Consider the following 18,912-nt stretch of genomic DNA (forward strand, 5'->3'; position numbering starts at 1 on the left):
AAGAATTTGATTAGGACTGCAATAAAGATAAACTGCTATTAGGGTCCTGCAACTGGTCAGTTTTGTCATTCCAAAAATGTCAATTGCCTCCCATGCCTCATAATACTGTATGCAATAAATTATATACTGTATCTCCAGCGGCAACTTTATCCAGGTCAAGCGGAGAGTGTGCTGCATAATAATCTAACGATGATGTCATATTCAGTTGGAGGCATCAAGATCGCAAAAGAATTATGAAGATGAGAGTGGGTTATTCATATGTTAAGGCAATGCTGTGCATGATATTGTCAATTCATGTAGTACATGCACACATGAAGAGGAAAAGACCCAACAATCCCAGCTACACTTTACAGCAAACGGTAATTCACAAAACTACAATGTATGCTACTCATGATGAAAAATAAGCATCTGTTTACTGATAAATTATGTTATATTTCATCAGATTTGAATTCACATTTTCTGAAGGCTTGTTCTTAAAGAATACTGAAGCGGAGTAGAATTTGTTTTAAAGCTATCATTCAAGAGCAATATTACTGTTAAATTGTATTATCTTTCATAGTTTCATCAAATTGGAATTCTCCTTTTCTTTATAAGGCTTAATCTTAAAGAATAGTGTACCATCCCGCCGTGTTTACAGGAACCCCACAGTCCACCATTCGTCCCAAGCCCCCTCACTATTTCAGACACTGTATCAAGCATTATGCAAATTGCAAAAACCAAGGGATCTGTGCCTGAAGACTACATGAACACCAATCAATGTCTTTTTAAATATATTGCTTGCTCTATACCAACCCTTAAATAAACCTTTTTTTATTCCTTCTATTATCTCAACCAATTCTAAAAATAGATAGAGTCATAAAAAATTCAACTAATTTGTCAGTGTCCCCAAATACTTCTTTTTCAAGGCAATTTCTGAGAAAACAAAAAATCCTGAAATAAAGTTATTTGGAAATTGGAACAAGACCATTATTGAATTGAAGGGTGCAAATATTCACGACAGAATGATACGTGCCATATACTAAGCTAAAACAACAACATAAAGTACATGTATGCTGGAAATATAAGCTTTCATGGGTCATCCTGTGCAAGCCTGTTGTTTTTAATGCTACATGTACTGTATACATGTTATGGTGACTTGCCAAATAAAATCAATCAATCAAACTTCATTAAAACCCATGGATTATTAACATTTTTTTTTTTTGCTTTATCATGATAGATTCACTGACAAGAGTCATGATTAGAAAATTTGACTGATGTCTCACTGCTCCAAATACATACATGTACCTTTCCTCCAGCAGTTTCTGAGATTTTTTTTTCTCCAAAATTAAAAAAAGAACAACACTGATAAATTCCAATTAGAGACGTAATGAGTGCCATATTGGTTTTCTGATCTAGCCACAAAACTGTGTAACAGTATACAGGGTTCTCTCCTCTGGAGGCTTATGAACTGAATCTTAATTTGGCCGAAGACCCTGTCATCCCACGGTGAAGAGGAGGATTATATTTCTAAACCTATTCCCAGCCTCACACTGTCCAGTTGCTTTGTTTTCAACTGACCTCCTTTTCTCTTGAAACACTGAAGGCTGCGCAGAGTAGGGCCTATTATTAGAAGTGTTTCACTGCCTTTGATGACATTCGGGCAATAGAAACTCATCGTACTCATTTCAAACTAAGAATTAAAACAATGAATGATACTGCCTCCCAAATAAAAAAGATCCAATTCGTACACTATCCCACTTTTTTTTCTTAAATTTTTCGACAATTATGCTAATGTTGGATATACATGTATATCAAACTGGTTAACATATAATAGACTTGTACAGATTCAGCTCAATAGGCCTTTGTCTAGCACTGTCACGTCATGATATCAGATACATGTAAATGCTCAGGTAAATTTAATATGCAATAACGGGATTCTGAAATATCACCTATTTTTTTTATCCCATAATTGCAGATAACTGGAGAGTTTTTAAAGTAGACTTTTTATCGTACTAGCACATGCCCATGAGTTCTTACATGGTGTGAAAGTACATGTACAATGTACATGTATACCACCATAATAATGAGATCCAAAAGAAGTTTCCACTTCCAGTCTGTGCTGTTTTGACTGGCTCGGTTCGAATTTCCACAAATCCTGTAGCAATTTTTATTTGAAAAGCCAACGTGGGTCACGGCACAAAGAATTAGCTTCCGTCTGTCTGACACAATTTCTATGCAGAGCTGCCAACCTTGAACAACAACATCCACTATTTCAAAAGCTGAAAATCAGTATTTTGGTGAGGAAATAAGTATTTTCAAAGAAATACCATATGACAAGTCAATAAAACTTTATGTTGTTTGCATGAATGAAACCATCAGTATTCTCATCTTCACTCTCAAGTCTCATACTGAATATCAGACTTTACTTTGCAGCTCTTTAAAAAACATGCTAGAGCTCAGGTAATGGTACAAAATTATTACAATAATGTGAATATTTTCAATGTTTCTCTATTGTACTTAGATCTGGTTACATGTTTATGCAAACCAAATCTCTTAAGAGTGAGACCACTGAAATCTAGTAAATAAAGAGGCTTTTGATACTTAGGAAGTTGTACATGTAATTTGTAAACAAATTTTCGGCATTACTCCTACGTGTTTAAGATCGCATGCTCTATCTGTAATGAAAATCACAAGTCAGAAAGAATTGGAACCAGCGGGATTCGAACCTGCCATCTACTGCTTTCCGGGCAGTGACTTAACCACTAGGCTATTGTGGTTCATGGCTAAATCACGATGAACTGGAATTCAATTTGAATTTTAATATGCAAATGCAGTCCACCATGGACAATAGATAAATAAATAAAGAGGCTTCTAATAGGAGAAAATTATAATTCATAACTACTGAAATCTGTTTGAAACTCTGAGTCATGCAAAATTTGACATGGAAGTTTTAAATTGAAAACTTTTGATTTCTTTCATACAGACAGTGTAGATTTATCAAGTAATTAATGTGGAACCTAGTTACAATACCTAAAAATGTCAGGAATTCATTCTTTATCTGACTGTGATCTTAAGTAATTTCCTTGTTTCAATTTCACTTCAATTATCCAATCAACTTGATCTAAAAATGTAAAAATCCATTTAACCAATCAATCCCCATGCACGAGATATCATCTTCATGTATTAATACAATCATATACATGTATCAGCATGTTTATGTAGGCAGGTATGATGTATGTATTTTGAAAACAGCATGAACCCTTACAGTCTCCAAACAATACCAATTTCCACCACTTTTTTCCCTTTATTTTCAATGTTTATTTTGTAACATGCTTGAATCAATCATTTCATATTCTCTGCTTCAATCTTCATGCTACAATCATTTACAATGGACCCAAACTTCATGCAAGTTTGACAAATATTTGTCCTCTGGCATTATGAAATTACTACATGTATGCAGTCAAACCCTTAAAAAGACCATCATAGGACAGCAAGAAAAGTGGTCTTTATAATCGGGTGACATGATTTATGAACAGGTTCCTTTTAATCCTGTAAATCATGTTTCAGTCAGAAATTTTAATTCAAGGAAAACCAAACTTGTGGAAACTGGCTTAAAAAGCCTAGGGAACTCCCAAAATCAAAACGGCAAAACTTTCATCAAACTCAGAAAAGGAATAAAAAGTCAAGACATTCTAAAATTTTGCATTATTTTTTAATAATTGGTGATTGTAAAACAGTTCTATGCATGTCTTCATGACTATGCAATGAGCAAGCTCATGATGTCATATCCTGACTTGATTGTTTTGAATTTTATCACATGAATCATATTTAGTCAAATGTTGTCCTCCAACTATGAAAAAAATTGGACTAAATATTTAAAGATTGCTAAATTGGACTAAATATTTAAAGATATTTAAAGACAATAAATATTTAAAGATTGCTACACCTTTTTTGTTTGTTATTAAAGTAAGATTGCTGATTTAATTTGTAACTAGAGATTTCATTGCACTACAAGTTCTATTAACCGTAAAAGGACTGGGCTATTTGAGATGTAACGAGGACTGGGGGCATGATGAACCCCTCTTCATCTCGACCGCCGTTCACGCAATCGCGCAAAAAAAATTGGCACGCACATCCATTACCACATAAACTACAAGCTAGTATGAAAAGAATTCTTAAAATAATTATTTTTTAATTTATAAAATATGCAACTTTATTCCTGAAAAACTTTATTTGCATATTCATCACCCTATTTCACTTCAAATATTCTTCTTTTTTGCAGATGTCATCTTTGTAATCTAATTCAAAGGTTTCTACAAAGAAAAATTGCGAAAGCCAATGTTTTTTTTATATGTAAGTTTCTTTGTTTTAGAATTTCTTATGTATTTCTTTGTTTTTCATCTTCTGTTTTTTCTTTCTTTTTCAATGGAATTTATTACAAACCATTTACAACTAAATTAAAACCTATATTAAGCAGACTGATTAGAATGAAAAATAATCAACATTTCATGAATTTCATCTCCCAAAGACTTTGTACACAAAGTATAAAAATAAGCCATTTTCGGCATGACATTGCCTCATAAAAAATCATGTGACGTTGTGATGGTATACCCGTTTGTCACAAATTTGGTCTCAAAAGTTGCGCGAGACTTCAAAGGAAGAAGTTATCAAATTTTGCAGCGCTAACTTTCTGTGTTTTGGAAATATCGCACGAAGCGTCAAAGGGGGGGGGGCATCTTGCCCCCCCAGTCCTTTCGGGGTTATTAAAGGAAGAATGAAGTATTAAATAATTACACGTAACATTGAATTCGAAATTTTATTTACCACTTTCACAAATACAGTATACATGTACAGTATACATGTACATATCAAGAAATGTTGACTAAAAACAGTATAGCAAATTAAGAACAATACAAGAATAATGGAAGGACCATTGAGAAGTTGCTAAGAATTATCATGAAAATACACACTTATTTAAACAAAACAAGAAAATAAAAACAAAAACTGCGGAATCTCTTTAAAAGAAAAGTCAGAGCATGACAACATCAGCCCGACTATTGCATATTCATGACCATGCATAAGACTACAGTAATTAAAACAAAAATCAGAAAGTCAATAAAAACTAATCTTTCGTACTTTGTAGTTTTTAAAATATTACATTTAATTAATTCACTCATTGTAAGCGCTTTGGGCCTAATGGGAAAAGCGAAGTACAAATAACAAGTAGTAATAATAATAATAATTTTAAAATTCAGAAACTTTGTTATCAGATATCATTTTGATGAAATTTTCATCTTTTGCTTGGTGAATTTTACTTTAATATTTATTTAGATATAATTTTTTTTCAGTCCAAAGTACCCCTTGTAAATCAATTTAGGTCCATCGACGACCATGGCTGTGGGTGCGTTTTGATCAGGCTAAAAAATAAAAGGTCGCTAAAGTTGCACACTCACGAGATAAATGTCCTAAATAATATCTAAGTGTAAGGGCTCCGAAGTGTCAATTGTAATGTCACAAACTAACAAGTTTGTTTGGCTTCATCTAGATCTCTCACGCTCTCAAAGAAAATCGCATGCGATAGACTAGTTTCCATTTCAGTCGTTGGAGTATGTACACATAACATAATATGAATGTAACGTACTATGAATATAACAGGCGATTAAGACACTACAAGAAACTCCCATGGAGGAGTCTAATTTTTGTTTTGGCTGTCTCATGATTTCCTTGCTTTACTTTTTTGTTGTTGTTTTATATTGTCTATTATATTTTCTGGCTAATCGGCGGTGGGATCAAAAGAAACAACGGACAATTATCGACAATGCCGGAATTTACATTGTATGATAAAAAAAAATGGAAAGCCAGAATTCCAGCTATAGCCAGAAAACTGGCATCCCTGTAAGACCACAGTCTGACTATGTTAAAATAGTGGGAACCCAAACATGTCAAAATTTTGTTAACTTTGTATGCTTATCTTTTCTGTGCTCGTTCCTAATTCTTTAATGGTGAAGAATCTGACAACTATTTTATTTATCCTTTCAGGACAGTTACGAATGAACTGATACATTGAACACCTACATGTACTGAGAGGTTTATGCCACAATTGGCTGTCCATAGTTAACCCTCAACTTTAGACCAGAGTACAAATTAAACCCAACTTCGGAATACAGGACAATGACTTTAAACCATAATGAATTTTCCAGTGGCATTACATAACGTCTGAGCACTAGCCTATTCAGAAATCTTGATCTACCATGGTTTGACCATGTGTGATGCTTAAAACGGTGTCAAACTCCGCATGAATGCCAATGCCCCATGACAATGAATTACACATTCAAAGGGAAACTCCAAGTAAATCAAAGTTAGTACACTTACCTTAGAAACACCACTCCTACTTGAAGAAGTTGTATCTGCCTGGTCACTGGTCTTCGACAGGCCTCCTCCAGAACTCGATCCAGTTGAAGGAGATGCTGGAGCAGGCCTCTTCATTCCATCAAGCAACCTCACAAGGAGAATATTGGTGGGCAGGTCGGTCACCCTCTGTTGCGGAGCAAGGTCTCGACATTCCGGGCAGCGTAGCTCACCTCGGGTGTTGAGGATCTGCTGAAGACATCGCATGCAGAAAGTATGCTGACATGGCAAGACTCGACTGGTCGCGTCCAAACGCTCTAGGCATACAGAGCACTCGAGGATGTCAAATATTGATTGTTCATCCATTTTGAATGGACCATTCATTTATCTCTGTAGCCTCATCACGTTAGTTTGATTGGAAATAAAATGTATCCATGTGACCAAAGTCAGGATCCTTCCATGGCTTATTGTCCGTAGCACGCTACATCATTCCACAGGCATGCCGATACGTGACTCTGGATGAAAATAGGTTTACACGCAGCTTTCACCTGTGACAACAAAGAATTATGAAGAATGATAAACATGTATCTCCAATATCATGTTGGAAATTATTACCACTATGAAAATCATTATAATACAATTACAGATTACAGAAAATTCATTGCCACATGGAAAATTGAAAATATTTAAGAACTACTATTCTCCAACTGAACTGTTCTCCAAATGCGTCCATAACACAGCCATTACACGGGTCTTCTTCTACCTTGTATCTAGATCTACCAAAAATCTGGAGTGACCTAGAATAGCTCAGGTCGTCCTTTGTCAAAGGTTAGATCTAAACACTCAGCACAAAAGGACAAAGCATGAATCTGTGGTAAGTCTGAAGAAGGCAAAAAATATTGTTCTATTTTCGGGGGCTACTCTTCACAACTTACTGCTTGAATCTGCAAAATTGGATGAGCTTTAACATTGCAATGAATGGAGATTTTCCATGGCTCTTTTGGGGTTTCCAGGTTTTTTCTTTTTTGTTGTTGTTGCATTTTTGGGGTGAAACTGCGGCAAGCCCCCATGTAATTTTTTCCCCTAGTCTGAGGTGAAAATCATGCTAGACTGTCGAGCATGACACAGCACAACCTCCGGTGTCATGCTACGTAATCAGTAAATTGCCAATTAGTCCACTGCCAACTCATCCACACACCATATGGTCTACTTTCATTTAGTCTAAATAAATGCCATTCTGTCCATCAACATTTCGTCTTACAACCGTTTAGTCCAATAACTATTTGATCCAATCATAACTTTGTCTAATCACCAGTTCGTCTATGACCATTTTGTCTCATAACCAGTTGGTCTAATATTCGTTTCATTTTCATTCATTTTGCCCAATTAACACTTAGTCTAATTAGACCAAAAGGTATATGGACTAAACGGCTATTAGACCAACTGGTTAGGAAACGACATGGTGAGTGGAAGAAATGGCAATTAGACCATGTGGATATTGGACGAACTGATAGAAGACCAAATGATACTACATGCAGTTGGCAATTGGACGATTGGGCATTGGACCAAATGAAAATAAACCATGTGATCCACTGTTTGAGAGTAGATTTATCTAAACAGTCACAGGTAGAAAACAGAAGTCATCTTGGTGAAGCGCTTTCTTGCCGCAATGGGAAATAGATGACAAAAGGAAAAATTCAAACGATATGACAAAAAATAAGAAGAAAAAATACAATACATGAGAAATCATAGAAAAGAAAATGGAGGAAAAAAAAGAATTACATAATATTTGAGTCTAGACGAGAAGACAAAAAATAAATGAATAAATTCCAATTGATAGAGGATATTGAAAGAAAAATTTTAAAAAGAAATGCATGATATGAAAGAAGAAAAGATGAAAGAAATTATCAAAATAACAAAATGAAGAGAATATGAAAGAAGGAATAAGATCTTTAGACAAAGAAATATAATATTTGATTAGGATGGGGGTGGGGTGCCCAGACACAATCAAATTTTGAAGCCTTCTTTTTGGCTTAATTTGGATAAGTTCTCCACAAAAATATGAATGCAAATTGCAATACCCGGTAGTTGTAGATCTAAATCTTCTTCAGTTTTATTTTTTCTCTGTGCTAATATTAAACAGTTTAGGCCCTATACCAAATAGGCAAATATTGCTGGAAATTTCCTTCACATTTTCCAAATGGCTGTTTAAAATTGATTTTCCCGACACACAACTGGGTATGCCCTTAGACCTTACAACTATAGTACAAGAGAAAATGAAAGAATTAAGAATTATAACGTTAAGACTATAGAGTTCCAAAGAAAAATAAAAAATGAAAGAATTAAAATAAAGACAAAGTCGAACTCAAACTTAAAGATCAGTAGAGGCGCATGGCCAATATGGGAGACTGTCTCCCATGAGAGAGATTATCTCCAATATCAGAGACTTCTGTAAAGAATTTGGGTATCCAATTTCAGAGACAGTCTCCAGTTTGGGAGATCAATTTCCTTTGTTAACATTTGCTTCAAAAGGATTACCTTGGCGGCAAATAAAAATGTGATAAGCAGATTCCTCATGAAAATTTACCCCTTTTCACTGGCTAATTTAAAAATTCACCATCTACTTTTGTTTTGATAAGGATTTTTGTTGTCATCCACACACAAAACGGTAAGACTTCCTTAAGTTGAAATCCTTTGGTATCTGTGGTAAACTCCATGAATGGCTTATGTCTTTTTTAACGGGAAGACGGCAGCGTGTAGTTGTTGGTGGAAAATCGTCATCTTGGGGAGAAGTACTGAGCGGCGTACCGCAAGGTAGTGTGTTGGGTCCGACCCTCTTTTTGGTTTTTGTAAATGATCTGCCAAGTGTTGTTAAGTCTAATATTGTAATGTTTGCGGATGATACAAAGATGTATGTACGTTCTGATAGTGCTGTCGGTGTCAAACAACTCCAAAAAGATATCTCCCTTTTAGAAGAATGGGCTAAAAAATGGCAGCTACGATTCCATCCGGATAAATGCACCGTCTTAAAGCTAGGAAAAAACAGTACAGAAGAGCAGACCCAGTATTACATGAAAGGAGAGTCTAATCTAATTACTCTTAAGGAGGTACAAGCTGAAAAAGACCTAGGGATATTAATTGACTCAAAGCTGTCTTTTAAAGACCAAGTGTCACAAGCAGCATTAAAGGGAAACAGAGTCCTAGGAATCATTAGAAGATCTTTTGTTCATCTGGATGCAGTTACAATGTCATATTTGTTTAAAGGTCTTATCAGACCCCTATTAGAGTATGGACAAGCTGCATGGTCACCATATAAATTGAGTGAACAAAGAAAGTTAGAAAGTGTACAGAGGCGAGCCACAAAAATGATTCCAGGTTTTAGAAATCTGTCTTATATGGAACGTCTCATGAAACTAAAATTACCGAGTCTTGCTCATAGGCGAAGGAGAGGTGACATGATTGATGTCTACAAGTACATGACTGGAATATATTACACACAACACAACCCTTTCACTAAGTCACAGAGGAGGTCTAGAGGTCATAGGTTGAAGTTGGAGAAGAAATTTTCTAGGCTTGATATTAGAAAGTACTTTTTCAGTAACAGGGTTGTAGATGTGTGGAATAGTCTTCCTGACAGTGTTATTTCAGCCTCTTCAGTCAACTCCTTCAAAATTCGTCTAGATAGGCACTGGTCAAGGAATTATGATTTGCTCTATAAGCCAGTGTAGGCAGTATTGTCTTTGTTTTTCCACGGTTTCTAGCATACATGTACACACTTCTGTCAGTCCTTTCTCGTCTTAAGTACCGGTATATATATTTTGTTTTAATACAATGGATACTGTACTACCACCAGAGGAGATACTCCGATCGATGAACAGGCACTCAACTCAAGCCTACAGCATCGAGGACTTAAAGTAAAGTATTAAGTAAAGTATGTCCCCTCCACTAATTTCAAAAAATACTTCGCCAAAACTCCCTTCTTCCTTTCTCTTTTTTCTTCTTTTTTTTTTCTTCTTACTTCTGGTGGGATTCAAACCTCTCGCTGCAGAACGAAGCATCTCCAGTCTGTCGCCTTACACACTGAGCTAGCAGGAATTGTTGAAGGCTACTGGTTTCATAACGGTTATCAACCGATATTATGACTAGTCTACTCTCCAAGAGTATTGGGTTTAAATTTTTCTTGACTAAATAAACCGATGCCATTGGGAATTACACACACTCGAATTTTTGACGGAATAAAGCCATATTTTGGTATGTATCCAACTTTTCTTTCTTAAATCTCTTAGATATATGTTAGATAATTCTTGATAAACCTTCTCGAGTTCTCCATATTTTTTTTCAATTTTCGTGGAGGGGTCATATCACCCCTACCGAAATTTAAGCGTGCCGCTTGCTAGTAACTAGCATGCGACTAGCAGGGCACTCGCTTAATAAGCGAGTGCATGCTAGCGAACAGTCCCTGCTCGCTAAAGGATCGCTTAACTATTACTCTGCACGCATATCACACGCTTATTAAGCTCACCGCATGCTAGTTACTAGTTACTAGCATGCCGCAAGCTTGCGCAAGCTAGTCGCACGCTTCTCGCAAGCTTGGAAATTTCTGTAGGGGCATGGAAGTCTTGCTCACAAAACAAATGGGCTTCTGACCTCAGTGAGACAAAATTTTGGGTGGAAAAATTACGCTTTTGTTGGTGTTGTTTCTTTTGTTCTTATATATTAAGATTATCTCCCATATTGGAGTCTCCCATATCATTATTGGCCGTGCGCCTCTACTCTACTGAGTGAAGATAAACATGATATTGATAAGAAATACTTGACAATACATGATTTTACATCATGTTTGCTCATTCATTTGGGTGGCTGTTGAGCTGAATAAGATTCCAAATACAAATTACTATTTAATTCTAGAGGAACAAAATTAATATGAAAGAGTTATCAGTGAATTCATTTGTTATTCGGTCGAGGCTCCTACAAGTTCAACATGGAAACGTGATATTGACTTATTCACTTGTGTGCATAAGAAATTGCACACGCCTACCGTACATTCAAAGGATCCCTGCCCTGCAAGCCCACCAAATGGTTCATTCAACACTCTCTCATCGTCATAATCAATACAACTCTTTATATCGTTTTAGACCCTGTAATTCTTTCAAATTCAAATAAACACACACAAAATTAAATAAAAACTCCACAAAAATCAAGTAAAAATCAAGTAACAAACAAGATCAAGCCCAATTTCTGTCGACTTACGTGTAACATCGAGAGGGGTTTTGTCGCTGCTTGATGGCGTCCATTAATACACTATGGTATCTTCAACGTACATGCAGCTCGCAGAAATTTTAACTAAAAAGCCAAGAATTCTTGCGACGAAGTTTTTTTTAGTTGTGACGTATACGAGCAGCATAGAACTGCCAGCACATCGTGCCTTTCAATTCCATGTAATGTTAGGCCTATCGTGTGATACAAATTCAGAAAAATTCTATTTCAATTTTGAAAAATACAAATCGTTTAATATCATTGAATAGTTTTTCTCATCGTAGCCACGGGTTTTTCCCCTATTCTTAGGCCCTATACTTTTTTTTTAAAACAAGTGCACACCTAGTTACCAATAATGCATATAGCATTTCCATTTATTTGAAAGCAATATAAAAGAGCATTGTAGATTAAATGCTTTGCTCACGGGCATAGGGGCCGCAGCCGGGGATCGAACCCCGGACTTAATTTCCATGTATAGCCAGGCGCCTTAGACCACTCGGCCCGGACGGCACCTCATCTATACGAAACTTCAGTCCGATCACTAAAAAGAGGATATTTAAAGAATTGATATATACTTGGAATAAGCTAGAGGGGCATCATTGTGGCGTGTGCCTGTAATCCAAGCTATGTTTTGGTTTTTGAAGGTACAAACTGATGCAGAGGTTCGCGCCCTGGTTAGTGGATCACGTCTTTCGGATGGTGACGTTCACCGTGACGGCGCAGTCATTTTTCCCCCTTACGGCGGCCGTACGGCGAGTCGAAAACAGCCGTTTTAACTAGACTAGTTTTAACATTTTTTTGTATACCAGCTACATATAAATGTATTGAATGAAAATGAAAAAAAAAACTGCTGTACGACTTGTCGTCCCGTCGTTCGGCCACCACCACCATCATCATCATCATCATCATAATCATAATTATCACCGTCACCCTCAGCTTTATCACCTTCATCTTCATACTATATAAGATTGCATGAATTCATGTTTCGTATTTGAAAATATATGCCCATTCTGCTTTATAAATGTATTAATTAATTCAGTTAGTATAAGTATGGGATTGTCATTTTTTTTCAAGCAATCTGCCTATGATGACAATCCTACTGCAAATTGTGAATATCATATAGTTAATCATTTTTGTCTGGAATTATCTTTTTAGTACTCTTTATTTATGATTCATGCCAAAAATGCTAACATAATTATTATGTTTTATTATGTTATGAAAAATGTATTATACGAATGTTATGGATGCAGAAGAACACAATAAATCAAATCAAATCAAATCGGTTATTATCAGATACCGAAATCATATGATATTAAAGTTATATAATGTAAAAAATGTGATTGACTAGGTATAACTGTATAGTTCGGCCCCAGATGAAAATAATTATATATCTGATTGATACACGTCTAACAAAATTCAATACACACACAGACACAAGAATCTGCTCTCATAATCACACCAAAAATTCAAAACTCAATATAACCCCGCGTCAAAGCACATAATTACACTACTCTTCTCCTCCCCTACTGAATTCCTCTTCAAGCTTCATAGGGTTAAGCAGTCATGGGGGGGGGTCGACTTCCAGATTTGTTCTTTCTCCCTCTTTTTTTCTCTCTCTCTCCCTCTCTTCCAACTTCTTGATTTGTCGAATCTCATTTACAGCTGTAATCTTATACATGGGCCAGTGTCTTATAAAGATTTGCAGTGGATACAAATCTAAACATAAATTGCGATTGTTTAATGTGTGTAGTTGAGAGATGCATTTCAGAATAATTGTATTTTTGTTTATCTGATTCTATATCATTGACTATTGCAACTCTTTGTGAGGCGGGGCCTTGTAATTATTCTCTATTAATGAAAAAAATCTAAGATTGGATAATTTTACATTTATATGATAATTTCTATCATCTTTTTTGTCCTCTTGTAATCGACAATACGTGATTGTGTTCAATGATTCTAAATGCACCAAAAAAAAAGCCACCTTCAACTTATACAATACCGTTATAAACAGTGCGTTTCGGGAAAACCTGTATACATTAAAAAGCTGTCAGAATGATATTCATATTCAATTAATATGTATGAAGGATGTTTTTGTCCATATTGAATATGGCAAATGCTCTAAATCTCATCTACCAGAAGGCACAAAAAAGAAACCTTTTTAGTTCAACCATTGAGCAAACAATATGAATTTTGTCAAGGGACCCGTCGCAGAAAAGTTACTAATATGGTAATTTTATCATCCAATGGCAACTACCACGGCGAAAGTTTGCAACAGCCAATCAAAATCAAGGATTCCGTATGAGTTTTCATTGGATAACAAGGTTATCATATAACGTTTATGCAACAGGGTCAAGCTGTAGTGCAGCCCATTGATTTTGCTCGTCAAAATTCTCGGTCAAACCCCCTCCTTGGAAAAATTAACGCTACTTTTTATCCGCCCCTGCGCCATATGCAAGATTTTGAAGACATTTTACAGGGGTCGCGATACGGTTTTGAAAGTGTGGAGGGGGGGGGGGGCTGACCATGAGAAAAAAATCACAATCAGGCCCTGGGGCCCGTTGCAGAAAGAGTTGCAATCAATCGCAACTCTAAAAGTCATGCAACTTGATTTTCAACCAATCAACAGCGCGCATTTGGGACTTGCGATTGATTTTTTGACTTGCGTTTAAACGCAACTCTTTCTGCAATGGGCCCCTGACGGTCAGTTTTACGTTTTTGTACTTTGGGAGGGGGAGGGGCTAACGCCCGGCATCAGCCCCCCCCCTTCGGTTCCGCGTCCCCTATTTTACACACGTCACATCGATGATCCTAGCCAAGCAAAAAGTAAATGCATGATGATGAATTGAAACATGATCCCTACATATATGTCGCAAATTGAATGAGAAAGCTGCTTTCAAGGGGAAGTTCGGCACCCTGACAAAAAGTTTGTTGTAAAAATACCAGAATACAAATAATAAAAAATATTGGTATAGGTTTGAGGAACTTCCATTAAAGATTAAGAAAGTTAATTGAATTTTAAGTTTTTGATTTTTGGCGTCATATTGCCAGCAGCTGTCCCATATGCTATATAAAAAAAAATGCATAAATTCCATTTTTTTTTTTAATTGGTCCATGATGAATAAAAACAATTCTTTCAAGAGTAGACGTGAAATAACTTGTCTATAGGTATACTAAAGGTACAATAATACCCATTTAAAAATATTTAAGAAAATGGCATTTCATTGATTTTTTTTTGGGGGGGGGAGATTCACATGGGAAGTATGACGTCACAAATAAAACAAAGTATAATAACTTTTTAAATCTTTAATGGAATTTTCCCAAACCTTCACCAATATTTTAATTTTTCTGCTATTTTTATAATAAACGTTTTTGTCATGGTGAACTTCCCCTTTAATACTGCTTAGTACCTTCGTTCTGTTGGCTATGACAAAGCTGTTGGTGTTTGTTCAAATATTGATTGTTGGTATAGTCTGGTCTGATACTGACGGAGAAGACTTCAGCTTCATCTTCATCTTCATAATTTTTTCGATAACCAATAAAATTTAATTATGCCCATTGTTAAGGAGAGTGTCAGAGCGGCAACGGGCAGAAATCTTATCTGTGCCCGTTGCCCTCAGTAACCAGTTTGTTGTTTTGCGGGCATAGTCAAATACATGACCCCACTTTTGACCAATCAGAGGGATGGATTATTCGACATTCTTAAAGAGAGGTTTATATATTTATTTTTTAATAATATTTAATTTTCTTCCTCTTTCAAATCGATAAGTTTACAATCACAACTCAAATCAAGATTTTGTTCATGTATATGAAACCAAAAATATATCAATATCAATGAGATTACACATTTTCAGAATTATTACATTTGTTAACTGCCCAATTTCTCTTCCATAACATTGTGAAAGGAAAGGAAACCAAGTGAAATGCCTCTGGCCGTCTCACCTGCATCACGCGGTTCAATAGCAGCAGTGCTGACTTTGAATACTACTCTAACTCGCTGATGTTCTACTCTAACTCGAAGATGTTCAGTGATACATGGTTACTCTTATGTCCACTTTTTATGAACTAGACCAATAAACTTACAGAGATATGATGGTTATTCAACAAAAAGCACAACATGGCCAAAGTTCATTTACCTTACATGACCTTTGACCTTGATCATGTGACCTGAAACTCGCACAGGATGATCAGTGATACTTGATTACTCTTATGTACAAGTTTCATGAATCAGATCCATAAACTTTCAAAGTTATGATGGTAATTCAACAGATACCCCCGATTCGGCCAAAGTTCATTGACCCTAAATGACCTTTGACCTTAATCATGAGACCTGAAACTTGCACAAAATGTTCAGTGATGCTTGATTACTATTATGTCTAAGTTTCATGAATCAGATCCATAAACTTTCAAAGTTATGATGGGAATTCAACAGATATCCCCAATTCGGCCAAAGTTCATTGACCCTAAATGACCTTTGACCTTGGTCATGTGACGTGAAACTCATGCAGGATGTTCAGTGATACTTGATTAACCTTATGTCCAAGTTTCATGAACTAGGTCCATATATTTTCTAAGTTATGATGACATTTCAAAAACTTAACCTCAGGTTAAGATTTCGATGTTGATTCCTCCAACATGGTCTAAGTTCATTGACCCTAAATGACCTTTGACCTTGGTCATGTGACATGAAACTCTAATAGGATGTTCAGTAATACTTAATTAACCTTATGGCCAAGTTTTATTAACTAGGTCCACATACTTTCTAAGTTATGACGTCATTTCAAAAACTTAATCTCAGGTTAAGATTTGATGTTGACGCCGCCGCCGCCGTCGCCACCGCCGCCGCCGTCGGAAAAGCGGCGCCTATAGTCTCACTCTGCTTCGCAGGTGAGAAAAAAAAAATCATATCAATCGGCAACAAAAACAAAGTTTGTAAAGGATGACCTTTTTTTCACTGTACAGAATATAAATAATCTCCTTGCACATAATTGTACAAGAAAAATGGATGAAAGAATATTATGCGTAATATATTAGAGAGTGATGGCGCCATCACCGATACAATGGTTCAAATATTGAGATGATACCTATCATAAGCATAGTCGGTGTCATTTTGCAAGCAAATGTAATGATAGCTTTTTGCAGGGCTGAGGGATGCACCACAGGAGGGGAGGGGTGCCCCTGTGATTTTCAAGTAAAGAAAAAGAAGAGGGAAAAAAAGAAAAGGAAGAAAAAATAGTAGCAGGAAGAAGGCACATAAAAAGAGGGAGAAAGAAAGAAAGAAAGAAGCGCACGGTGCGGATAGAATGAAGAGAAGTTTGAAATGTGATTGAAAGAGATTTGTAAGTTTGAGCAAGTATTCATTATATCTTCTCTCAGAAAGAAAGAAAGAAAGAAAGAAGGAAGGAAGGAAAGAAAGATAGAAAGAAAGAAAGAAAGAAAGAAAGAAAGAAAGAAAGAAAGAAAGAAAGAAGCGCACGGTGCGGATAGAATGAAGAGAAGTTTGAAATGTAATTGAATGAGATTTGTAAGTTTGAGCAAGTATTCATTATATCTTCTCTCAGAAACAGGCAACCAACAAAATTCATTGACAAATGAAGAGCATGCGTCCATTCAATTCATAAAGAGCGGACAAACATGATAAAATGTGATTACAACAAGACCCAATTAATGCATGGATATTCCCAAATAGATGCTTCTATAATCGAATAATTTAATCAGAAAATGCAATAACTTATCTACAAGCTTCTAAATGAATATGTAATTTCTTATATAGATCATGTCATATTCATGCAGATGTATCATACAATCGTGAAGTTATGTATGCCTAAATCAATCAATCAATCAAAAACATTCTTACATGGTTAAATTCCACTCAAACATGGATATCCCTTTCACCGTATAATAATCTGATCATAAAGACATTTATAATCGTTCGAAATAAATCTACATGCTGTCATATCTATATATTTCGTACTATGTAAACTCATGATACTTTGATCAACAAAGTTATAAGAAGAAAACAAATTCTCGCCGCTGTCTTATAAAGTGCGTATCAAAAAAAAGTTTACACTTAGAAAAAATCCTGTAAAATTATACATAATGTAATATCCTAAAGATTTTTCCACATTTACACATTGGTACAGATCCAAATGACGATGTAACTGTCGAAAAATATTTCCGCTTGAGTGAGCGCCACTATCTTTTGAAAAGTTAGTGAAAAATGATTTGCGCAGAACTTTGAAATAGTTATGCGAATAAAAGTAGACCTTAATCATGAAGAACGTGTGGATTTAACTAGTAAAATTGATTTAAAGATATATTAACCCTTTTGTTACTTGTTTCCATGCCCAAAACACTTCGAAGAGTACATTGCGCCCCACCCCACTCCCCCACACACCGAGGCCATCATGACGATATTTGCTTTACACTGAGCTGTGATTTACATGAAATGGCTTAGGCTTGATTTTGTTTTTGTTAATCATTGTCAAGCTTGGGAAAAGTGTGGAGAAACAAGTATTAAATGAAAAATGAAATGTAAACCCACTTTAAATGATAAAAACTTAGTGAAAAATGCTAGAGATGTCTGATATAAACTTTTGTTCAGATTCAGTAATATCCTCAGATCCAGCTGGCACAAAAGGGTAGTAAAGGTTGTGCTTACTAAGTGTTAAAATTTCAATTTGGGTGGCAAAAGTGTTACAAAATGCTTGAATGAATCCGTTGTGTCAGTTGACTAAAAGTGCAACGGAAATGTAAGAGAAATATTTCGCAGATTAAGTTTGATTTCGCCCTTTCCCTTTAACACAGCGTGAAAACGATCATTTCTGTGCAAACAGATTTCTGCGAGCTTTACAGAAATGGACAGTGCTCACACAGGTGTAACATTCTGTCAAAACTTTTACCTTCATTGGATAGATGAGACCCAAACCCAAGATTGTATGTGAAAATATTACCCACATGTTGTATATTTTTTAATTCCCACACCTTTTTCAAAGTTTAAACTTTTTGATACGCACTGTATAGTAATGATTGTAAAACAACAATAATATATATTATTTTTTTCACATAACATGTGCATGGTCAAGCGGGGGGGGGGGGGGGTTCACGGGGAAATGTTTTAAGCCTCTGTAGGCTCTCAAACGTTTTCAAAACCAAGTTTCGTTTTTCAAATTTTCCGAAATTTATGCATACACTAAAGTGTGCAGCAGGGTAGCGTCTCATGAAAGGACTTGTCGCATGTTTTTATCTCACTGTAAAAGAATGTTTTATTCTAGTCAAATACCAAAAGGATAAAGCGAAGTTGTCTGCTCTAAAAAATTGTCGAATATTGAT

At 35.7% G+C, this 18,912-nt stretch overlaps 1 protein-coding gene across 2 annotated transcripts in view; it reads right to left on the reverse strand.

Moving 5' to 3' along the window:
- The window catches only part of LOC121413810 (E3 ubiquitin-protein ligase SH3RF1-like), a 32,087-nt gene extending 20,415 nt beyond the window's left edge, over window positions 1-11,672 (reverse strand). For both annotated transcript variants that reach the window (XM_041606782.1, XM_041606778.1), the window contains exons 1-2: window positions 11,578-11,672; window positions 6,352-6,875 (exon numbers count right to left, since the gene is read on the reverse strand). In XM_041606782.1, coding sequence (XP_041462716.1) covers window positions 6,352-6,711 — 360 coding nt within the window. In that variant the 5' untranslated portion in view covers window positions 6,712-6,875; window positions 11,578-11,672. The remainder of the gene's footprint in view (window positions 1-6,351; window positions 6,876-11,577) is intronic.
- Window positions 11,673-18,912: the final 7,240 nt, after the last annotated feature.

The sequence above is a fragment of the Lytechinus variegatus genome, chromosome 1 (assembly GCF_018143015.1).
Source record: "Lytechinus variegatus isolate NC3 chromosome 1, Lvar_3.0, whole genome shotgun sequence".
NCBI lineage: Eukaryota > Metazoa > Echinodermata > Echinoidea > Temnopleuroida > Toxopneustidae > Lytechinus > Lytechinus variegatus.